Source organism: Balaenoptera borealis (genome assembly GCF_965194805.1).
Source record: "Balaenoptera borealis genome assembly, chromosome: 3".
Classification (NCBI taxonomy): domain Eukaryota; kingdom Metazoa; phylum Chordata; class Mammalia; order Artiodactyla; family Balaenopteridae; genus Balaenoptera; species Balaenoptera borealis.
The window spans coordinates 9966360-9985365 of NC_138866.1; the positions used below are offsets into that span (position 1 = coordinate 9966360).

A 19006-nucleotide genomic window follows, 5' to 3' on the forward strand; every position below is an offset into this window, starting at 1 on the left:
ACGTTCAATATTTAAATATGTGTAATCATCTAGATGTTTGGCATCAAGTATACAAACATCCTTATAACTGGGTAGATCTTCCCATTTTCAAGCAAGTGTTTTGGCACTGAGCTAGGGCCATAATCTGTACGAGGGCAAAGAAGGGCAACGACACTTAATGAAATCCACAGAGGACATTTTATTGACTGATAACTCTTTTCAAACAGGACATACTTGAAAGGAAATTCATATAGAAATAATGTTCAAAGAATGAAAAATCATTTCTTTAAAGAATAAATTTCCTAATTTTCCTGTTCTCTCATCTTAATTTGCTAAAACTTTAGAGAAGGGTCTGTTGAACAATATTGAACATTAAAAAGCAAACAACAAATTGGTAACATTATTTGCAACAAATATAACAAAGGATTGGCAACCCTGACAGATAAATAGCACATAAAAACAGTGATCAAAGGATATGATCAGACAATTCCAAGAGAACAGAGGTGAAATATAATAATATATGAGAAAATATTCAACAGCATAATAATCAAAAAATGTCCAATTAAAATGTAATTCCATTTTTGGCCCATCAAATTTAACTGGAATGCTATTGCTGATGAAAGCCCAGGAAAACAGGCATTTTCTCATATTACTACTCAAGAGCCTTAAGAATATTAATGCCCTCTAACCTAGTAATTCCACTTTTTTGGAAGTTACAGTTAAGGAAATAATCTGAAAAACAGGAAAAGCTCTACAGAGATGTTCATTATTGCCTTATTTTGATAATAAAACACTGAAAACAGGCTTAAATGTTTAATATGTAAGTAAAATATTTGTAGCTACTACCAAATGAGTAATATGAGAAAATAATAAAGAAAATAAAGCTAAGTGAAAAACAACCATATATAAATTCAATATGATCACTAACACGGCAAATAGCACCATATACAGGGGAAAAAATCTGAAATGAAAATACGTCAGAATGTTAGAAGTAGCTAAGTACAGAACCATGATTTTTCTTCCTTCTATATTTTGTACTACCCAAATTTTCTGTGATGAATATGTGCTGCTTTCAGAGTAGGAAATAACTTTATTCTTTTTTGAAATACCGTTTCTATCAAAAATGAAAACAACAAAAACCTTAGAGTGACTTAAATACTAGAATTTACAAAAAAAAAAAAAAAATGTATTACCTCATGCCTTAGGGTTTCTTTGGGCAATACTTCTATCACAGACAGAAGAGTTTCCAGCCATGCGTTGCTGACACCTGATTGACAAAGATAAAACATGCCAACTTAACTATCTCACTTACAAATTCAGTTTCAACTTAGCCACTAATATTTACAAGAGTATTTAATAGTAAAATGGCAATAATTATTTTTATTACTATTATAAGAAGTTTCTCTATTTTTCTGTCTTAGCCAATATCTGGAAAACATTTATATCTTTAAAATTAATACTGAGGGGCTATCTTTAACCCAAAGTGTGCATTTTTCTTGTACTACAATACTATAAACACAGATGTTGTAAAAGAAACAAATCTAAGAAAAAAGTATATATCATAAGATGAACTAATGGGTCTTCAGGCTTCAAGGGCACTGAATTTTGCGGTTTTTGTACAAAAATAATCACTGCTATTTTTAGTCACACCACTGATCAACTCTTAGGCAGCACAGTCTCATTCAGTTATGGTCATCAGCCTAACATAATTCAAATACCATCACAGCCACATAGAAGAAACAATAAGTACATATACGATGAAGCACGTCAGGCCCCTGACCTGCGTCCCTGTGCTCCAGATGCAGTAGAATGACTTGGAGGAAGGAGTGGGCATATGTATGAATCGACACTGATTCTTCCTGTAGAATGGTCAAAAATGATACCGCAGCCGTTAACTGCATTTCCACTCCTGCAACGTGCAGGACCTCCTGTATAATCAGAAAGAGTGTGCTATTATATAGATGAGAGATCAGAAATTACAAATTTTTAAAAATCCAAGGTCGTAGAAACCAAACATAGTCATATTGTACAAAATAACTATATATGACCTTTAAGGATATGTACTTCCTTTTATTACTTTGAGAAAACTATATTAATCTGCTCCTGATTGTTTAACTTATTAGACCACATAACATTTATATCTATTGGGTTGGCCAAAAAGTTCGTTCGGGGTTTTCTGTACCAGCATATATATATATATATATTCAATATGTATAATTTTTTTTGGCCACGCCACGTGGCATGTGGGATCTTAGTTACCCGACCAGGAATAGAACCGGCGCCGCCTGCGTGGAAGCGCAGAGTCTTAACAACTGAACCGCCAGGGAAGTCCCTAGACCACATAAAGTTTAAATGTCTTAGGAATTTGTGAAATAACACTCCATTGCTTTATTGCATAAAAATTTTAAAAAGTACATAAACATTTAGATAATAGTCATTTTTAATAGATCTCAATTTCTGTTTTGCTCTTTGTATTGTACAGTTTGCCATTCCCACCTATAACAATAATGTCAAAGCTCAATCGCATGTGTTTTTATTACTTGTATTTCTGCTTCAAAAAATAACTATTATGCATTCCACTATAAAAAAGGAATACACTTAAGCTTGTGCAAATGTATTTTCCCCTTTAAACAAGTGACAAGAACACAAATTACTACAAAGTAAACTGTATTTTTAAAAAGGAGTTTTTTAAAATATAAGAATGCTTTTAAAAATTAATTATATTCATAGCCATCTCCACTCACCTTTTAAAGTCAAAGCCTACATCAGAATAGTTTAACACATCAAAGAGTCAAAAAAAACCCTATCTTTCATATACACCTCACCAAAGATATCATCTGTACTTCTCTAGAAGACTGTGTGGGTGTGCATAATGCAAAGGCAGCTAAAAGTCTTACTTTGTTTAATCAATTGTGGCAACTACTGGAATTTCCCTTGTATGCCTATTTTATAACTAATAGAGTAAAGTTGGTAGAACAAGGTGGAACTTGCAACCATAAAACAAAGTTTCATATCTGTGATCTTAGGAAAATTAGTCTTTCTGCATTATTTCCTAATATATAAAATGTAAATTATGGCTTTATCTTCTTAGAGATTTGATTGAAATCATTTAAATAGCACTTTTATGACTTACCAACTTGTGCAAACTGAGCATTTACATAATGACCATTGTACATCCAACTGTCTCCTCTCCACTACCCTTGGATATCTGGTAGGAATCTCATCACCTTAACAGACCTCTCCCCAAAACTGGCTCTTCCTCCCACCTTCTTCTAAACAATCAATGACAACTCTGCCCTTCCAGCTTTCAACCCAGAAACTTTGGGGTCATCCTTAACTCCTCTCAGTCCCTCACTTACCATAATCAAATGACCAGTCAATCCTGATCCAAAATCTGACCACCTATCACCTCCACGGCTACCACTCTGATCCAAGCCACCATCATCTCCCGCCTGAATTACTCCAATAACCTGCTAACTAGTCCCTGATTCTATCACTGCCCCTCTATTACCTATTCTCTACAGCAGCCAGAGAGATTCTTTTTAAAAAGTCAGATCATGTCACTTTTCTGCTCAAATCTCTCCAGTGGCTTTCCAACCCACTCAAGGAAATGTCAAAACCTTTTCAATGAATTACAAAGATCTGTTCCCAATTCCCTTTTCCCAGATTTCCACATGGTTGGCTCCCTGATCTCTTTCAAGCCTCTATTCTAATGTCACCTTTTCAATGAGCCCTTCCCTGATGACCCTATTTTAAACAGAAAGCCACCCCTTTGCCCCAGCCCTCGCCATGACCCGACGGGTTTATCATCTCCATTGTCCAACATACAACAAGTCCATCTGTTTACGGTCTACCTCCCACATCTAGAACGTGAGCTTCATGACTGCACAGTTTTTTGTCTGTTTTGTTCACTACCATTATCCCCGACTCCTACAGCACATGGCAGGCGCTCAGTAGGTAATTGCTGGATGACTGAGTATCTCACCCTTTCACCTAAACTTTCTGCTCTTGACGCTCTCTCCCTGCACACACTTTTTCCACGTCTCCTAAGAGGTGGCTTCAAGAGATTCTGAAGTGAGTCCTAAAGATTAGGGATTGGTAGAATTAGACACAAGGCAAAGCAAAAATGGATCATATAGAAATGCATTCTCAATTCTCTTTCTGGCACGTCAATGAGGAGATATTCCTGCCATCTTCCACCCCAGTGTCTCTGCAACCGTGATTTAGACCATGTACCCAGAGTCCTTGATTCAGCACGGTGGGACCCCTGCCAGTCACCATGACATATATCATTCTACAGCAGAAGGAACAGACCCAGAGCTGTCAAGTATTTTGCTGAAGGCCAGCAAGCTTGTAATTGGCAACTCTAAGACTTAACCCTTTGTCTGCCTGATGCCGAAGCCAGGCAACAAATTCTTCTTCACAGACTCTGCACTTCCATTCACCATTTATTAAGGCGTGGCTTCCATCAACCCTAAGATCTGGCAGTGGCTTTAGTGTGGCAGATGTTTATGTGGTGGGGTTAATTCCCAGAAAACTGATCACATATTAGGGTGGCTGATTTTTGTGCTGTGTTTTGTTTTAAACTTTTGTATCATACACACAAATGTCATTTTACAAGTTTTTTCAATCAACAGTCAATTATGTATCTTAAGAGTCCTTAGCTGAAAAGAAAAAGAGAAGGAATGATAAGGTGTAAAGCAGAGCAGCAACTGGTCTCTGAAATCAACCCTCCCAAATTCCCCGGTTTTACTGTTTCCAAAACAAACATTTGTTCCACACTAACAATTCTGGATTTGGAAAACGCTTTTAGAAGATTTGATGTGGCCAGGATACATCACTTACAGGTTTCAGAAGGCATAGCTTTTCTTTAGAAACAGAGTGCTTTGCAAAGAAATATTTAAATAAATTGTGAGGGCCACAATGTGCATTCCAGTTCACATGAGTCTGTTGTTTTAGGTTCCAAGAGATGTAATTCTGCCCCTCTTAAAGTCATTAAAGTCCTGGGTTTTGTACGTATGCAAACTTTATGCAAAGGAAGAACATGAGAAGCTCTCCAACTTCATATCTTCTTACTGTATTACTTAGTCTTGACTGCCGCAGCAACATTTGCCCCAACTATTTTGCATTAATTTTCGAAAAATCCTCAAGTCTTATCAGGATTTGGGTTTTTCTCTTGTTGTGCTGACTTCAACATCTGGGACTGTCCACTGTTAAGAAACCAGCACAGACTAAGAGATTTCATCACTGCTAAAATTCAATTGATTTCTAAACATAGTTTTCTGAAACATAATACAATAAGAATTTGATACTTACCAGTTAGTGTTCTCCTCCACAGAGTCACACCCTCTGGACAAACACAGTGAGATCCATACTCTCTGGGTAAATAAGTGTGCATCCTCATGGACCTTGGAAGACACTGAAAAGTAAATTCCTCTATTGCTTAAGTGCATGCCTTAATGCCAGTTACCATTCCTCTTACGTACTATCGTATGGCTGGCATTCCAACTTGAATTCCTCAAAAATGAAATAAGACATTTTATAAATGAGTTAATGATACATTTCCGAATTTAAAAACCATTCCCACTCAAGGAAGGAAAATGTACTAGATGCTTCTGTGTTTAAATTCATTCTTAAGTTAGCATGAATGGTGCAAGAAAGCATTTTGTAAAACAATGTAATGTCCTTGCAGAGAGGGAAACCGCTGTCGCCAATAAACCCGCATTATAATGCATCAAGAAGATCTTTCTCTTTACAATACACAACATAGAGAAGCATAAATAAATCACTGGCTTACTCCGAAAGAGCAAAGATTTTGGGTTCATGCATTTGGAAACTAGACTTATTAAATAAAACTGGTAAACATATCTACCATAAATAGTGCTGGTTAAAGGTAAAGGAATCCTAAAATTACAAAGTATCTTTGTATATTTTTAGAGATAACATCACTGGTTATTTTGAAATTAAATAATAGGGATTTATATATTAAAATACTAAAAACCTAGGACATATAAAATATCTGGGGTTTTGAGGGTCATAAGTGTGGGAATTTTTAGTACCTAACACTAATAGTGAACAACTCTTTTCACTATAAAATTACACTATTTATAAAAGACTTTACAACTGAGTTAAATATGAATAATTGGAACATGCCAGCTCTAAAGTACCTTTAACAATTAACTACGGTATCTCGTTCTCTTCCCTATCACTGACTGCCACGTTCCACACTTAAGTAAAGGGTGGAGAGAACTAGTTGAGAGCACTGAAGATCAAAATCGGAGAGGGAAAATAAAGTGAAGGCAGTAGACAAGGATAAAAAGGGTGTGTTTTACCCTTCTTTTAATCTGTGTTTCAGTGATTAGCAAGGTTCATGAGGAGGTACACATAAAATATCCCAAAGATCTCTTTCCAAAAAGGAAATACCAATACCAATAGTAACTATCATGTGACTACTGCAAACATGCAATGAAGTATCCAGCCATGCAAAGTCACAAGGACACCAGAAGAAATCAATATATTTCAATACCATGGTTTTGAAACTGAACTTTGAGCTGGACGACCCAGCCAAGTCATTTTTACACATGATAAATTAGAATCATGGGTAATTTAGGCTTGAAATGTAAATAAAGTCATTTAAAACATTGCAAAGAAAGGATGTGCTTATCAAAGAAATAACTACTTAATGGACACAAGAGTTACAAATAACCATTTCAAATGATCCACTGTAGTCATATTTAATTAAACATTTTTTGAAAAAAATTAGAAACTGTTTTCGGGGGCGGGAGAGGCAGCACTGGAAAGTATGGCAAATTTCTGTAAGCAAGTAAGGCTTTCTTTTCTCTCTAGTCAGTCACAGTACTTCTCCCTTCTATCCTAAATCTCCTTCTAATGTAGCCCAATGAAAATCTAATTCTGATAATATAATTTTAATTTCATTCTCAGCTATTTATTAAGTACCAACATCATACTAAGTATTCTGGGAAACTGGAGAAAAGTCAAAGACATGGTTCCCTACCTTTGAGGGACTGCTATTGATTATATACATTCAAATATTGAACAAATAACCATTTAGTTACATTCAAGGCACTGTGCTAGGAGCTGGAGACTTAGCAATGAGCAGGGCTAGCAGTGTACCTGTTCATCCTGTAATTAAAAGTGTGGTAAAATCTAAGGATAGGAAGTACAAGGTGCCATAGAGCATCTGCTGGGTGAACTAATCTCCTCTGAGGAAAGGGGATCACTGAGAAGTGACAACTGACCTTGTGAAGAGAAAGAGATAACTAGACAAAAGCTAGGATAAAGGAAGGCAGGAAAGCAAGAGGAGTAGGAAGGCAAGCATTCCCGGCACTGAGGAGTGAGGAGGAGGATGGTAGATTCCAGGAGCTGAGAGAAGGTCAGTGTGCCTGGAGCAAATAGTGAAGGGGATGGGGCAGAGGCTAGTGAAACAGACAGAGCCCAAATTACATAGGGCCTTAGATGCATTAAGCAACAGAATATTCAAATTGTAGTTTTAAATGCTTTGAAATAGCATGCTGATTATAAAGTTGAAAAGGATTAGAAAGGAGGGAGGATGGAAAGGGAGGGAGGTAGTGGGTGAGGATCACTTGAACCCTCATAATAGTTTGGACTAGGGTAGAGGTAGTATTGCTGGAGAGAGGTGGGTGGACTCAATATTTAAAACATAAAATAAACAGGATTGTATAAACAAGTAGTAAAAGACAGGTGGTATCAAGGATGACTCCCCACATCCTGGCTTGAAAGCCAGGTGGATAAGAAGGTTACCCATTAGGATAGGGGACTCTGGAGGGAGCCCAGATGTCGAGAGGAAATAGCAGGGGCTCAGTTTTGGACTCGTTAACTTTGAGGTGACTTTGAGGCATCCGAGGAGAGAGTACAAACAGGGAATTGTATATACAGTTCTGATACTCTGAAAAGATCTGCTATAAATAAGAATTAATATAGAATAGATAAAATTTATATAGATGATATTTAAAGCCAAGGGTGTGTGGATAAGACTGCCTACAGAGCAAATATAGACCAAAAGTGGAGATCTGCTACTGCAAAACAATTTCATCCCAATAAAAAAAAAAGGGTGTTGAAGAACTCAAAGTTTAAAAAAGAGATCCATCACAAGTGTTTTGGCAGAATATTTAATTTTAGGTTCTGGACTATTCCTAACACATCATTAGAAAACAATCAATTGATCTGTGTAGGGGTAGAGGTGATGACAGAGTATATGCAAGTATATAAAAAAAAATTATTTGGGATTAATATTGTTCTGAGATTAAATCAAGAAGGAAAAAAGAAAGGAAAGGGAACTTCCTCTTTCAGTAACAGCAGAGTAGGTAATTCTAATCAGCTCTTATGATGAGGATAATTTAAAAAGCTGGACAGGGCTTCCCTGGTGGCGCAGTGGTTGAGAATCTGCCTGCCAATGCAGGGGACACGGGTTCGAGCCCTGGTCTGGGAAGATCCCACATGCCGCGGAGCAACTGGGCCCGTGAGCCACAACTACTGAGCCTGAGCGTCTGGAGCCTCTGCTCCGCAACAAGAGAGGCCGCGATAGTGACAGGCCCGCGCACCGCGATGAAGAGTGGCCCCCACTCGCCGCAACTGGAGAAAGCCCTCACACAGAAACGAAGACCCAACACAGCCAAAAATAAACATAATAAATAAATAATAAATAAAAATTAAAAAAAAAAAAAAAAGCTGGACAAAATGTAATAATCATCTGCACAAAGGCATATGGAAACTAACAAGGGAGTGAAAAAATTTCGCATCCAAGATCTAAGAGACAATGGAAATCCAGAAAGGTAAGCATGTAATTTGGGGCCTGGTTTTCCCCTGGAAGCATCTGCTGATTCTAGAAAAGGCTCCTGAGAGGCTGAAAACTTAAGCAGCCTTTCTGACAGCCTTACAGAGGCACTGGTAAGCCCCCCCGGATAAGACAAGGGTAATCCTAAAGTAGCCCAGAGATTGGTTCAAGATGGCGGAGTAGAAGGACGTGCGCTCACGCCCTCTTGTGAGAGCACCGGAATGACAACTAACTGCTGAACAATCATCGACAGGAAGACACTGGAACTCACAAAAAAAGATACCCCACATCCAAAGACAAAGGAGAAGCCGCAATGAGATGGTAGGAGGGGCGCAATCACAATAAAACCAAATCCCATAACTGCTGGGTGGGCGACTCACATACTGGAGAACAATTATAACACAGAAGTCCACCCACTGGAATGAAGGTTCTGAGCCCCACGTCAGGCTTCCCAACCTGGGGGTTCGGCAACGGGAGGAAGAATTCCTACAGAATCAGACTTTGAAGGCTAGGGGGATTTGATTGCAGGACTTCGATAGGACTGGGGGAAACAGAGACTCCACTCTTGGAGGGCACACACAAAGTAGTCTGTGCATCGGGACCCAGGGGAAGAAGCATTGACCCCACAGGAGACTGAACCAGACCTACCTGCTAGTGTAGGAGGGTCTCCTGCAGAGGCAGGGGGTGGCTCTGGCTCACCGTGAGGACAAGGACACTCACTGGCAGCAGAAGTTCTGGGAAGTACTGCTTGGCGTGAGCCCTCCCACAGTCCGCCATTAGCCCCACCAAAGAGCCCAGGTAGGCTCCAGGGTTGGGTCGCCTCAGGCCAAACAACCAACAGGGAGGGAGCCCAGCCCCACCCATCAGCAGACAAGCATATTAAAGGCTTACTGAGCTCTGCCCACCAGAGCAACACCCAGCTCTACCCACCACCAGTCCCTCCCATCAGGAAACTTGCACAAGCCTCTCAGATAGCCTCATCCACCAGAGGGCAGACAGCAGAAGCAAGAACTACAATCCTGCACCCTGTGAAACAAAAACCATATTCACAGAAAGATAGACAAGATGAAAAGGCAGAGGGCTATGTACCAGAGGAAGGAACAAGACAAAAGCCCAGAAAAACAACTAAATGAAGTGGAGATAGGCAACCTTCCAGAAAAAGAATTCAGAATAAGGATAGTGAAGATGATCCACGACCTTCAAAAAAGAATGGAGGCAAAGATCGAGAAGATGCAAGAAATGTTTAACAAAGACCTAGAAGAATTAAAGAACAAACACCTCAAAGAATTAAAGAACAAACAAACAGAGATGAACAATAAAATAACTGAAATGAAAAATACACTAGAAGGAATCAATAGCAGAATAACTGAGGGAGAAGAATGGATAAGTGACTCGGAAGACAGAATAGTGGCACTCACTGCCGCAGAACAGAATAAAGAAAAAAGAATGAAAAGAAATGAAGACAACCTAAGAGACCTATGGGACAACACTAAACGCGACAACATTCGCATTATAGGGGTCCCAGAAGGAGAAGAGAGAAAGAAAGGACCTGAGAAAATATTTGAAGAGATTATAGTCGAAAACTTCCCTAACATGGGAAAGGAAACAGCCACCCAAGTGCAGGAAGCGCAGAGAGTCCCAGGCACGATAAACCCAAGGAGAAACACGCTGAGACACCTAGTAATCAAACTGACAAAAATTAAAGACAAAGAAAAGTTACTGAAAGCAACAAGGGAAAAATGACAAATAACATACAAGGGAACTCCCATCACATTAACAGCTGATTTCTCAGCAGAAACTCTACAAGCCAGAAGGGAGTGGCACCATATATTTAAAGTGATTAAAGGAAAGACCTACAACCAAGATTACTCTACCCAGCAAGGATCTCATTCAGATTCAGTGGAGAAATCAAAAGCTTTACAGACAAGCAAAAGCTAAGGGAATTCAGCACCATCAAACAGCTCTATAACAAATGCTAAAGGAACTTCTCTAAGTGGGAAACACAAGGGAAGAAAAGGACCTACAAAAGCAAACCCATAACAATTAGGAAAACGGTAAGGAACATACATATCAATAATTACCTTAAATGTGAATGGATTAAATGCTCCAACCAAAAGACACAGGCTTGCTGAATGGATACAAAAACAAGACCCATATATATGCTGTCTACAATAGACCCACTTCAGACCTAGGGACACATACAGACTGAAAGTGAGGGGATGGAAAAAGATATTCCATGCAAATGTAAAGCAAAAGAAAGCTGGAGTGGCAATACTGATATCAGATAAAATAGACTTTAAAATAAAGAATGTCACAAGAGACAAGGAAGCACACTAAATAATGATCAAGGGATCAATTCAAGAAGAAGATATAACAATTATAAATATATATGCACCCAACACAGGAGCACCTCAATACATAAGGCAACTGCTAACAGCTATAAAAGAGGAAATCAACAGTAACACAATAATACTGTGGGACTTTAACACCTCACTTACACCCATGGACAGATCATCCAGACAGAAAATTAATAAGGAAACACAAGATTTAAATGACTCAATAGACCAGATAGATTTAATTAATACTTATAGGACATTCCATCCAAAAACAGCAGATTACACTTTCTTCTCAAGTGCACATGGAACATTCTCCAGGATAGATCACATCTTGGATCACAAATCAAGCTTCGGTAAATTTAAGAAAATTGAAATCATATCAAGCATCTTTTCCGACCACAACGCTATGAGATTAGAAATCAATTACAGGGGAAAAATGTAAAAAACACAAACACATGGAGGCTGAACAATATGTTACTAAATAACCTAGAAATCAAAGAGGAAATCAAAGAGGAAATCAAAAAACACCTAGAGACAAATTACAATGAAAACATGACAATCCAAAACCTATGGGATGCAGCAAAAGCAGTTCTAAGAGGGAAGCTTATAGCAATACAAGCCTACCTCAAGAAACAACAAACATCTCAAATAAACAATCTAACCTTACACTTAAAGAAACTAGAGAAAGAAGAACAAACAAAACCCAAAGTTAGTAGAAGGAAAGAAATCATAAAGATCAGAGCAGAAATAAATGAAATAGAAACAAAGAAAAGAATAGCAAAGATCAATAAAACTAAAAGCTGGTTCTTTGAGAAGATAAACAAAATTGATAAACCATTAGCCAGACTCATCAAGAAAAAAAGGGAGAGGACTCAAATTGATAAAATTAGAAATGAAAAAGGAAAAGTTACAATGGACACCGCAGAAATACAAAGTATCCTAAGAGACTACTACAAGCAACTTTATGCCAATAAAATGGACAACCTGGAAGAAATGGACAAATTCTTAGAAAGGTATAAGCTTCCAAGACTGAACCAGGAAGAAATAGAAAATATGAACAGACCAATCACAAGTAATGAAATTGAAACTGTGATTAAAAATCTTCCAACAAACAAAAGTCCAGGACCAGATGGCTTCACAGGTGAATTCTATCAAACATTTAGAGAAAACTTAACACCCATCCTTCTCAAACTCTTCCAAAAAACTGCAGAGGAAGGAACACCCCTAAACTCATTCTATGAGGCCACCATCACCCTGACACCAAAACCAGACAAAGACACTACTAAAAAAGAAAATTACAGACCAATATCACTGAAGAATATAGATGCAAAAATCCTCAACAAGATACTAGCAAACAGAATCCAACAACACATTAAAAGGATCATACACCATGATCAAGTGGGATTTATCCGAGGGATGCAAGGATTCTTCAATATACGCAAATCAATCAGTGTGATACACCACATTAACAAATTGAAGAATAAAAACCATATGATCATCTCAATAGATGCAGAAAAAGCTTTTGACAAAATTCAACACCCATTTATGATAAAAACTCTCCAGAAAGTGGGCATAGAGGGAACCTACCTCAACATAATAAAGGCCATATACGACAAACCCACAGCAAACATCATTCTCAATGGTGAAAATCTGAAAGCATTTCCTCTAAGATCAGGAACAAGACAAGGATGTCCACTCTCACCACTACTATTTAACACAGTTTTGGAAGTCATAGCCATGGCAATCAGAGAAGAAAAAGAAATAAAAGGAATACAAATTGGAAAAGAAGTAAAACTGTCACTGTTTGCAGATGACATGATACTCTACATAGAGAATCCTAAACATGCCACCAGAAAACTACTAGAGCTAATCAATGAAGCTGGTAAAGTAGCAGGATACAAAATTAATGCACAGAAATCTCTTACATTCCTTTATACTAATGATGAAAAATCTGAAAGAGAAATTAAGGAAACACTTCCATTTACCATTGCAACAAAAAGAATAAAATACCTAGGAATAAACCTACCTAGGGAGACAAAAGAACTGTACTCAGAAAACTATAAGACACTGATGAAAGAAATTAAAGATGATACAAACAGATGGAGAGATATACCATGTTCTCTGATTGGAAGAATCAATATTGTGAAAATGACTATACTACCCAAAGCAATTTACAGATTCAATGCAATCCTTATCAAATTACCAATGGCATTTTTTACAGAACTAGAATAATAAATCTTAAAATTTGTATGGGGACACAAAAGACCCCGAAAAAACTAAAGCAGTCTTGAGGGAAAAAAATGGAGCTGGAGGAATCAGACTCCCTGACTTCAGACTATACTACAAAGCTACAGTAATCAAGACAATATGGTACTGGCACAAAAACAGAAATACAGATCAATGGAACAGGATAGAAAGCCCAGAGATAAACCCAGGCACCTATGGTCAACTAATCTATGACAAAGGAGGCAAGGATTTACAACGGAGAAAGACAGTCTCTTCAATAAGTGGTGTTGGGAAAACTGGACAGCTACATGTAAAAGAATGAAATTAGAACACGCCCTAACACCATACACAAAAATAAACTCAAAATGGATTAGAGACCTAAATGTAAGACTGGACACTATAAAACTCTTAGAGGAAACATAGGAAGAACACTCTTTGACATAAATCACAGCAAGAACTTTTTTGATCCACCTTCTAGAGTAATGGAAATAAAAACAAAAATAAACAAATGGGACCTAATGAAACTTAAAAGCTTTTGCAAAGCAAAGGAAACTACAAACAAGACGAAAAGACAACCCTCAGAATGGGAGAAAACATTTGCAAATGAATCAACGGACAAAGGATTAATCTCCAAAATATATAAACAGTTCATGCAGCTCAATATTAAAAAAACAACCCAATCCAAAAATGGGCAGAAGACCTAAATAGACATTTCTCCAAAGAGGACATACAGATGGCCAAGAAGCACATGAAAAGCTGCTCAACATCACTAATTATTAGACAAATGCAAATCAAAACTACAATGAGGTATCACCTCACACCAGTTAGAATGGGCATCATCAGAAAATCTACAAACAATAAATGCTGGAGAGGGTGTGGAGAAAAGGGAACTCTCTTGCACTGTGGGTGGGAATGTAAACTGATACAGCCACTATGGAGAACAGTATGGAGGTTCCTTAAAAAACTAAAAATCGAATTACCATATAACCGAGCAATCCAGTACTGGGCATATACCCAGAGAAAACCACAATTCAAAAAGACACATGCATCCCAATGATCACTGCAGCACTATTTACAATAGCCAGGTCATGGAAGCAACCTAAATGCCCATCAACAGATGAATGGATAAAGATGTGGTACATACATACAATGGAATATTACTCAGCCATAAAAAGGAATAAGATTGGGTCATTTGTAGAGACTTGGATGGATCTAGAGACTGTCATACAGAGTGATGTAAGTCAGAAAGAGAAAATCAAATATCGTATATTAATGCATATGTGTGAACCTAGAAAAATGGTACAGATGAACCAGTTTGCAGGGCAGAAACAGAGACAAAGATGTAGAGAACAAACATATGGACACCAAGGGGGGAAAGTGGCACGGATGGGGGGTGGTGATGTGATGAATTGGGAGATGGGGGTTGACATATATACGCTAACATGTATAAAATGGATAACTAATAGGAACCTGCTGTATAAAAAAATAAAATTTAAAAATTAAAAAAAATAAATAACATAGCCCAGCCTTTGCAGAGAGGATAACCCAGTTTCAAGTCATCTGATGCATGAAACTGGATTAAGTGAGACTTTATTGCTAGTGCAGTTAAGTGGCTGTCAGAAGAAAACATATTCCTTTCTAGAGGAAGATATTACCCTAGGTCTCAAACTACTTCTATGAAAAATTTGTCAAAGACAAGATCAAGCACACAGTCAATAATATCCAGGCACACAAAGAGATAATATGAATGAGAACCAGCAGACGCAAAAGGAAATAGAAAAGTACCAAAAGGAGCCCCAGGTATTGGTGCTATCTGATACATACCTGGTTCAAAAGAATAAAAGATACAATTGAGAATTTTGACAGAAAAATCAAAGATACTTTTTTTTAATTTTTTTTTTTATGGCTGTGTTGGGTCTTCGTTTCTGTGCAAGGGCTTTCTCCAGTTGCGGCAAGCGGGGGCCACTCTTCATCGCGGTGTGCGGGCCTTTCACTATCGCAGCCTCTCTTGTTGCGGAGCACAGGCTCCAGACGTGCAGGCTCAGTAGTTGTGGCTCACGGGCCTAGCCGCTCTGTGGCGTGTGGGATCCTCCCAGACCAGGGCTCGAACCCGTGTCCCCTGCATTAGCAGGCAGATTCTCAACCACTGAGCCACCAGGGAAGCCCCAAAGATACCTTTTAAAAAGGATATGGTAGAATTTTTCAAGAGCTAAATAGAAATTCCAGACCAGAAAAATACAATAATCAAAAGCAGCTTAGACACAGATGAATTAGTGAACTGAAACATGGGCCAAGATAACACTCAGAATGAATCACAAAGAGAAAAGGATGGAAAAGAAGAAAAAAGACATAGAAGATACTATGAAAAGGTCAAATATATGTGAAATTGCAGTCCTCGAAGGAGAGAAAAGATTAAGCAGAGCATTATTTTAAAAGATAATGTCTGAGAATTTTCCAAAACTGACAAAGTAAGCCACAGATTCAAGAAGCCATACATATGCTAGAAAGAAACCTCCATATAGATAGGGAAAAATCTTGTTCATAAAACATCTATTTACAAACAGCCCAATCAAAAATTGAGCGGAAGATCTAGATAGACATTTCTCCAAAGAAGACATACAGATGGCCAAGAGGCACAAGAAGAGATGCTCAACATCACTAATTATTAGAGAAATGCAAATCAAAACTACAATGAGGTATCACCTCACACCAGTCAGAATGGCCACCATCAAAAAATCTATAAACAATAAATGCTGGAGAGGGTGTGGAGAAAAGGGAACCCTCCTACACTGTTGGTGGGAAGGTAAATCGGTACAGCCACTATGGAGAACAGTATGGAGATTCCTTTAAAAACTAAAAATAGAGCTACCACATGATCCAGTAATCCCACTCCTGGGCATATATCTGGAGAAAACCATAATTTGAAAGGATACATGCACCCCAATGTTCATTGCAGCACTATTTACAATAGCCAGGTCATGGAAGCAACCTAAATGCCCATCAACAGAGGAATGGATAAAGAAGATGGGGTACACATATACAATGGAATATTACTCAGCCATAAAAAGAATTAAATAATGCCATTTGCAGTGACATGCATGGACCTAGAGATTGTCACACTGAGTGAAGTAAGTCAGACACAGAAAGGCAAATATCATATGATATTGCTTATATGTGGAATCTAGAAAAATGGTACAAATGAACCCATTTACAAAACAGAAATTGAGTCACAGATTTTGTAGAAAATCTGTAGAAAATCTGTAGAAAACAAATTTATGGTTACTAACGGGGAAAGGGATAAATTGGGATTGAAATATACACACTACTATATATAAAATAGGTAATTAATAAGAACCTACAGTATAGCACATGGAACTCTGTTCAATATTCTGTAATGACCTATATGGGAACAGAGTCTAAAAAAGAGTGGATATATGTATATGTATAACTGACTCACTTTGCTGTATAGCAGAAGTTAACACAACATTGTAAATCAACTGTATTACAATAAAAAATTAATTTAAAAAACTGAATGTGAAATACATTTTCAGGCCAAAAAAGAAAAAGAGAATTTGTCACTAGCAGATTTGTACTAAAGGAAATACTAAGGGGTATTTTTCTTCAGGCAGAAGAAAAATGATTCCAAATGAAAACACTACAGGCAACAAAAAAATGACAAATATGTGGGTAAATCTAAATAAATATTGATTATATAAAACAGTAATAACTGTGAGTCTTGAAATACATAAATAATTAAAATATCTGACAACAATAACACAAAAATAAGAGCACTTATATTATCAGAAAGAAGGTAAAAATACCAATGAACATTCAACTTCGGTAATGTGTCTTTGTTATAATCCCAGAGGTCACTAACAAAGTAAAAGAGAGTTCCAAGCTAATGGGAGGGGGCGGAAAATAAAGTAATAAAACCACTTCATTAATTCATAAAAAGGAAGTAATTGACAAAAAAAAAACACCAAACAGAAAAAACAAATAAATAGTAAGATAATATATGCAATTAAAAGTAAATGGATGAAATGTTCTAATTAAAACAGAGTCAGATTGGATAAAAAATAAAACCCAAACATGTTGTTTACAAAATTAATCTAAAACATTAGGATAAACCACAGAGTGGAAGAAGATATTTCAATACATAACCAACAAAGGACTTGGATTCAGAATACATAAACGTTAGTTTGTGGTATATTATATGGATATACCACAATTTGTTTATCCATTCACCTGTTGATGGCCATGTGGATTAGTTTTCATTTCGACTATTACAAATAGAGTTGCAATGATATTACTGCAATAATTACAATTGTAATTATTATTACAATTATATACAAGTCTTTATATAAACACTTGCTTTAATTTCTCTTAATCCTTAGAAGTGACCTGGTTGAGTGATTCAATAGGTGTATGTTTAAACTTCTGAGAAACTGCCAAACTGTTTCCCTAAGTGATTGTACAATTTTATTGATACATTTCCACCAACAGTGTATGAGAGTTTGAGTTGCTCCACATTCTTGCCTATACTTAGTATTATCAGGGTTTTGTTAGTACATATATTCTAACAGGTGTATAAATTTATTTGCATTTATCTAATGACTAATGATACTGAACATCTTTCGTTTATTGGCTATCCACAAATCTTTGGTGAAGTATCAGTTTAAATTTCTTGCCCTTTTTTAAATTGGGTTGTTTTATTACTGAGTCTTGAGAGTTCTTTGTGTATTCTGAACACATATGCTTTATCACGCATGTGATTTATATTTTCTCCCATTCCATGACTTATTTTTTCATTCTCTTAACTGCCTTCTGAAGAGCAAAAGCTTTACACTTTCATGAAATCAAATTTATCAAATTTTTCTTCTATGGATCATGCTTTTAGTATCAATATATAAAGAAATCTTTGTGTAACCCAAGGTCACAAAGATTTAGTCTTATGTTTTCTTCTAGAAGTTTTTACGATTTTAGTTTTTAACACTCAAGTTTATGATCTATTTGGGGTTAACTTCTGTATATGGTACAAAGTATGGACTTTTTTCTCAACTGACCCAGCCCTATTTGTTGAAAGGACTATCCTCTCTGCAATGAATTGCCTTTGTACCTGTGTTAAAATCAACTGGGAACATATCTATGGGCTTTTTAAAAATCTCTCCATATGTCCCACTGATTTGTCTTTATACCAGTATTCATAGTCTTAATTGCTATGCTGTATATTATGTCTCAAAATCAGGTAATAGAAGTCTTCCAACTTTCTCTTTTTCAAAATTGTTTTGGCTATTCTAAGCCCTTTGAATTTTCATATGAATTTGAGAATTCACTTACTTTCTACAACAGAAAAAACCCCTAACCTGCTGGAATTATTATTTTGCATTAAATATATAGATTTATCTGAGAAGAACTGACATAATAATATTGAATCTTCTGATCCATGAACGTGGTGTATCTCCATTCACTTAGTTCTTTTATTATTTCTCTCAGCAATGTTCTATAGTTTTCAGTATACAGGTCTTAACACATTTATCAGATTTATCCCTAAGTATTACATACTTTCACTGTTTAAGAAAAACTTCAATTTCCAGTTGCTTATTGCTAGTGTGTAGAAATACAATTTATTCGTACATTTATCTTGTACCCT

The 19006-nt window shown here is 37.0% G+C and overlaps 1 protein-coding gene across 2 annotated transcripts in view; it reads right to left on the bottom strand.

Moving 5' to 3' along the window:
* The window catches only part of PPP4R4 (protein phosphatase 4 regulatory subunit 4), a 79858-nt gene that overhangs the window by 51284 nt on the left and 9568 nt on the right, over window positions 1-19006 (bottom strand). The window contains exons 2-4 of one of the 2 annotated variants that reach the window (XM_082384645.1): window positions 5296-5387; window positions 1760-1929; window positions 1173-1246 (exon numbers count right to left, since the gene is read on the bottom strand). In XM_082384645.1, coding sequence (XP_082240771.1) covers window positions 1173-1246; window positions 1760-1929; window positions 5296-5387 — 336 coding nt within the window. The remainder of the gene's footprint in view (window positions 1-1172; window positions 1247-1759; window positions 1930-5295; window positions 5388-19006) is intronic. The other variant, XM_082384646.1, reaches the window with a different exon arrangement.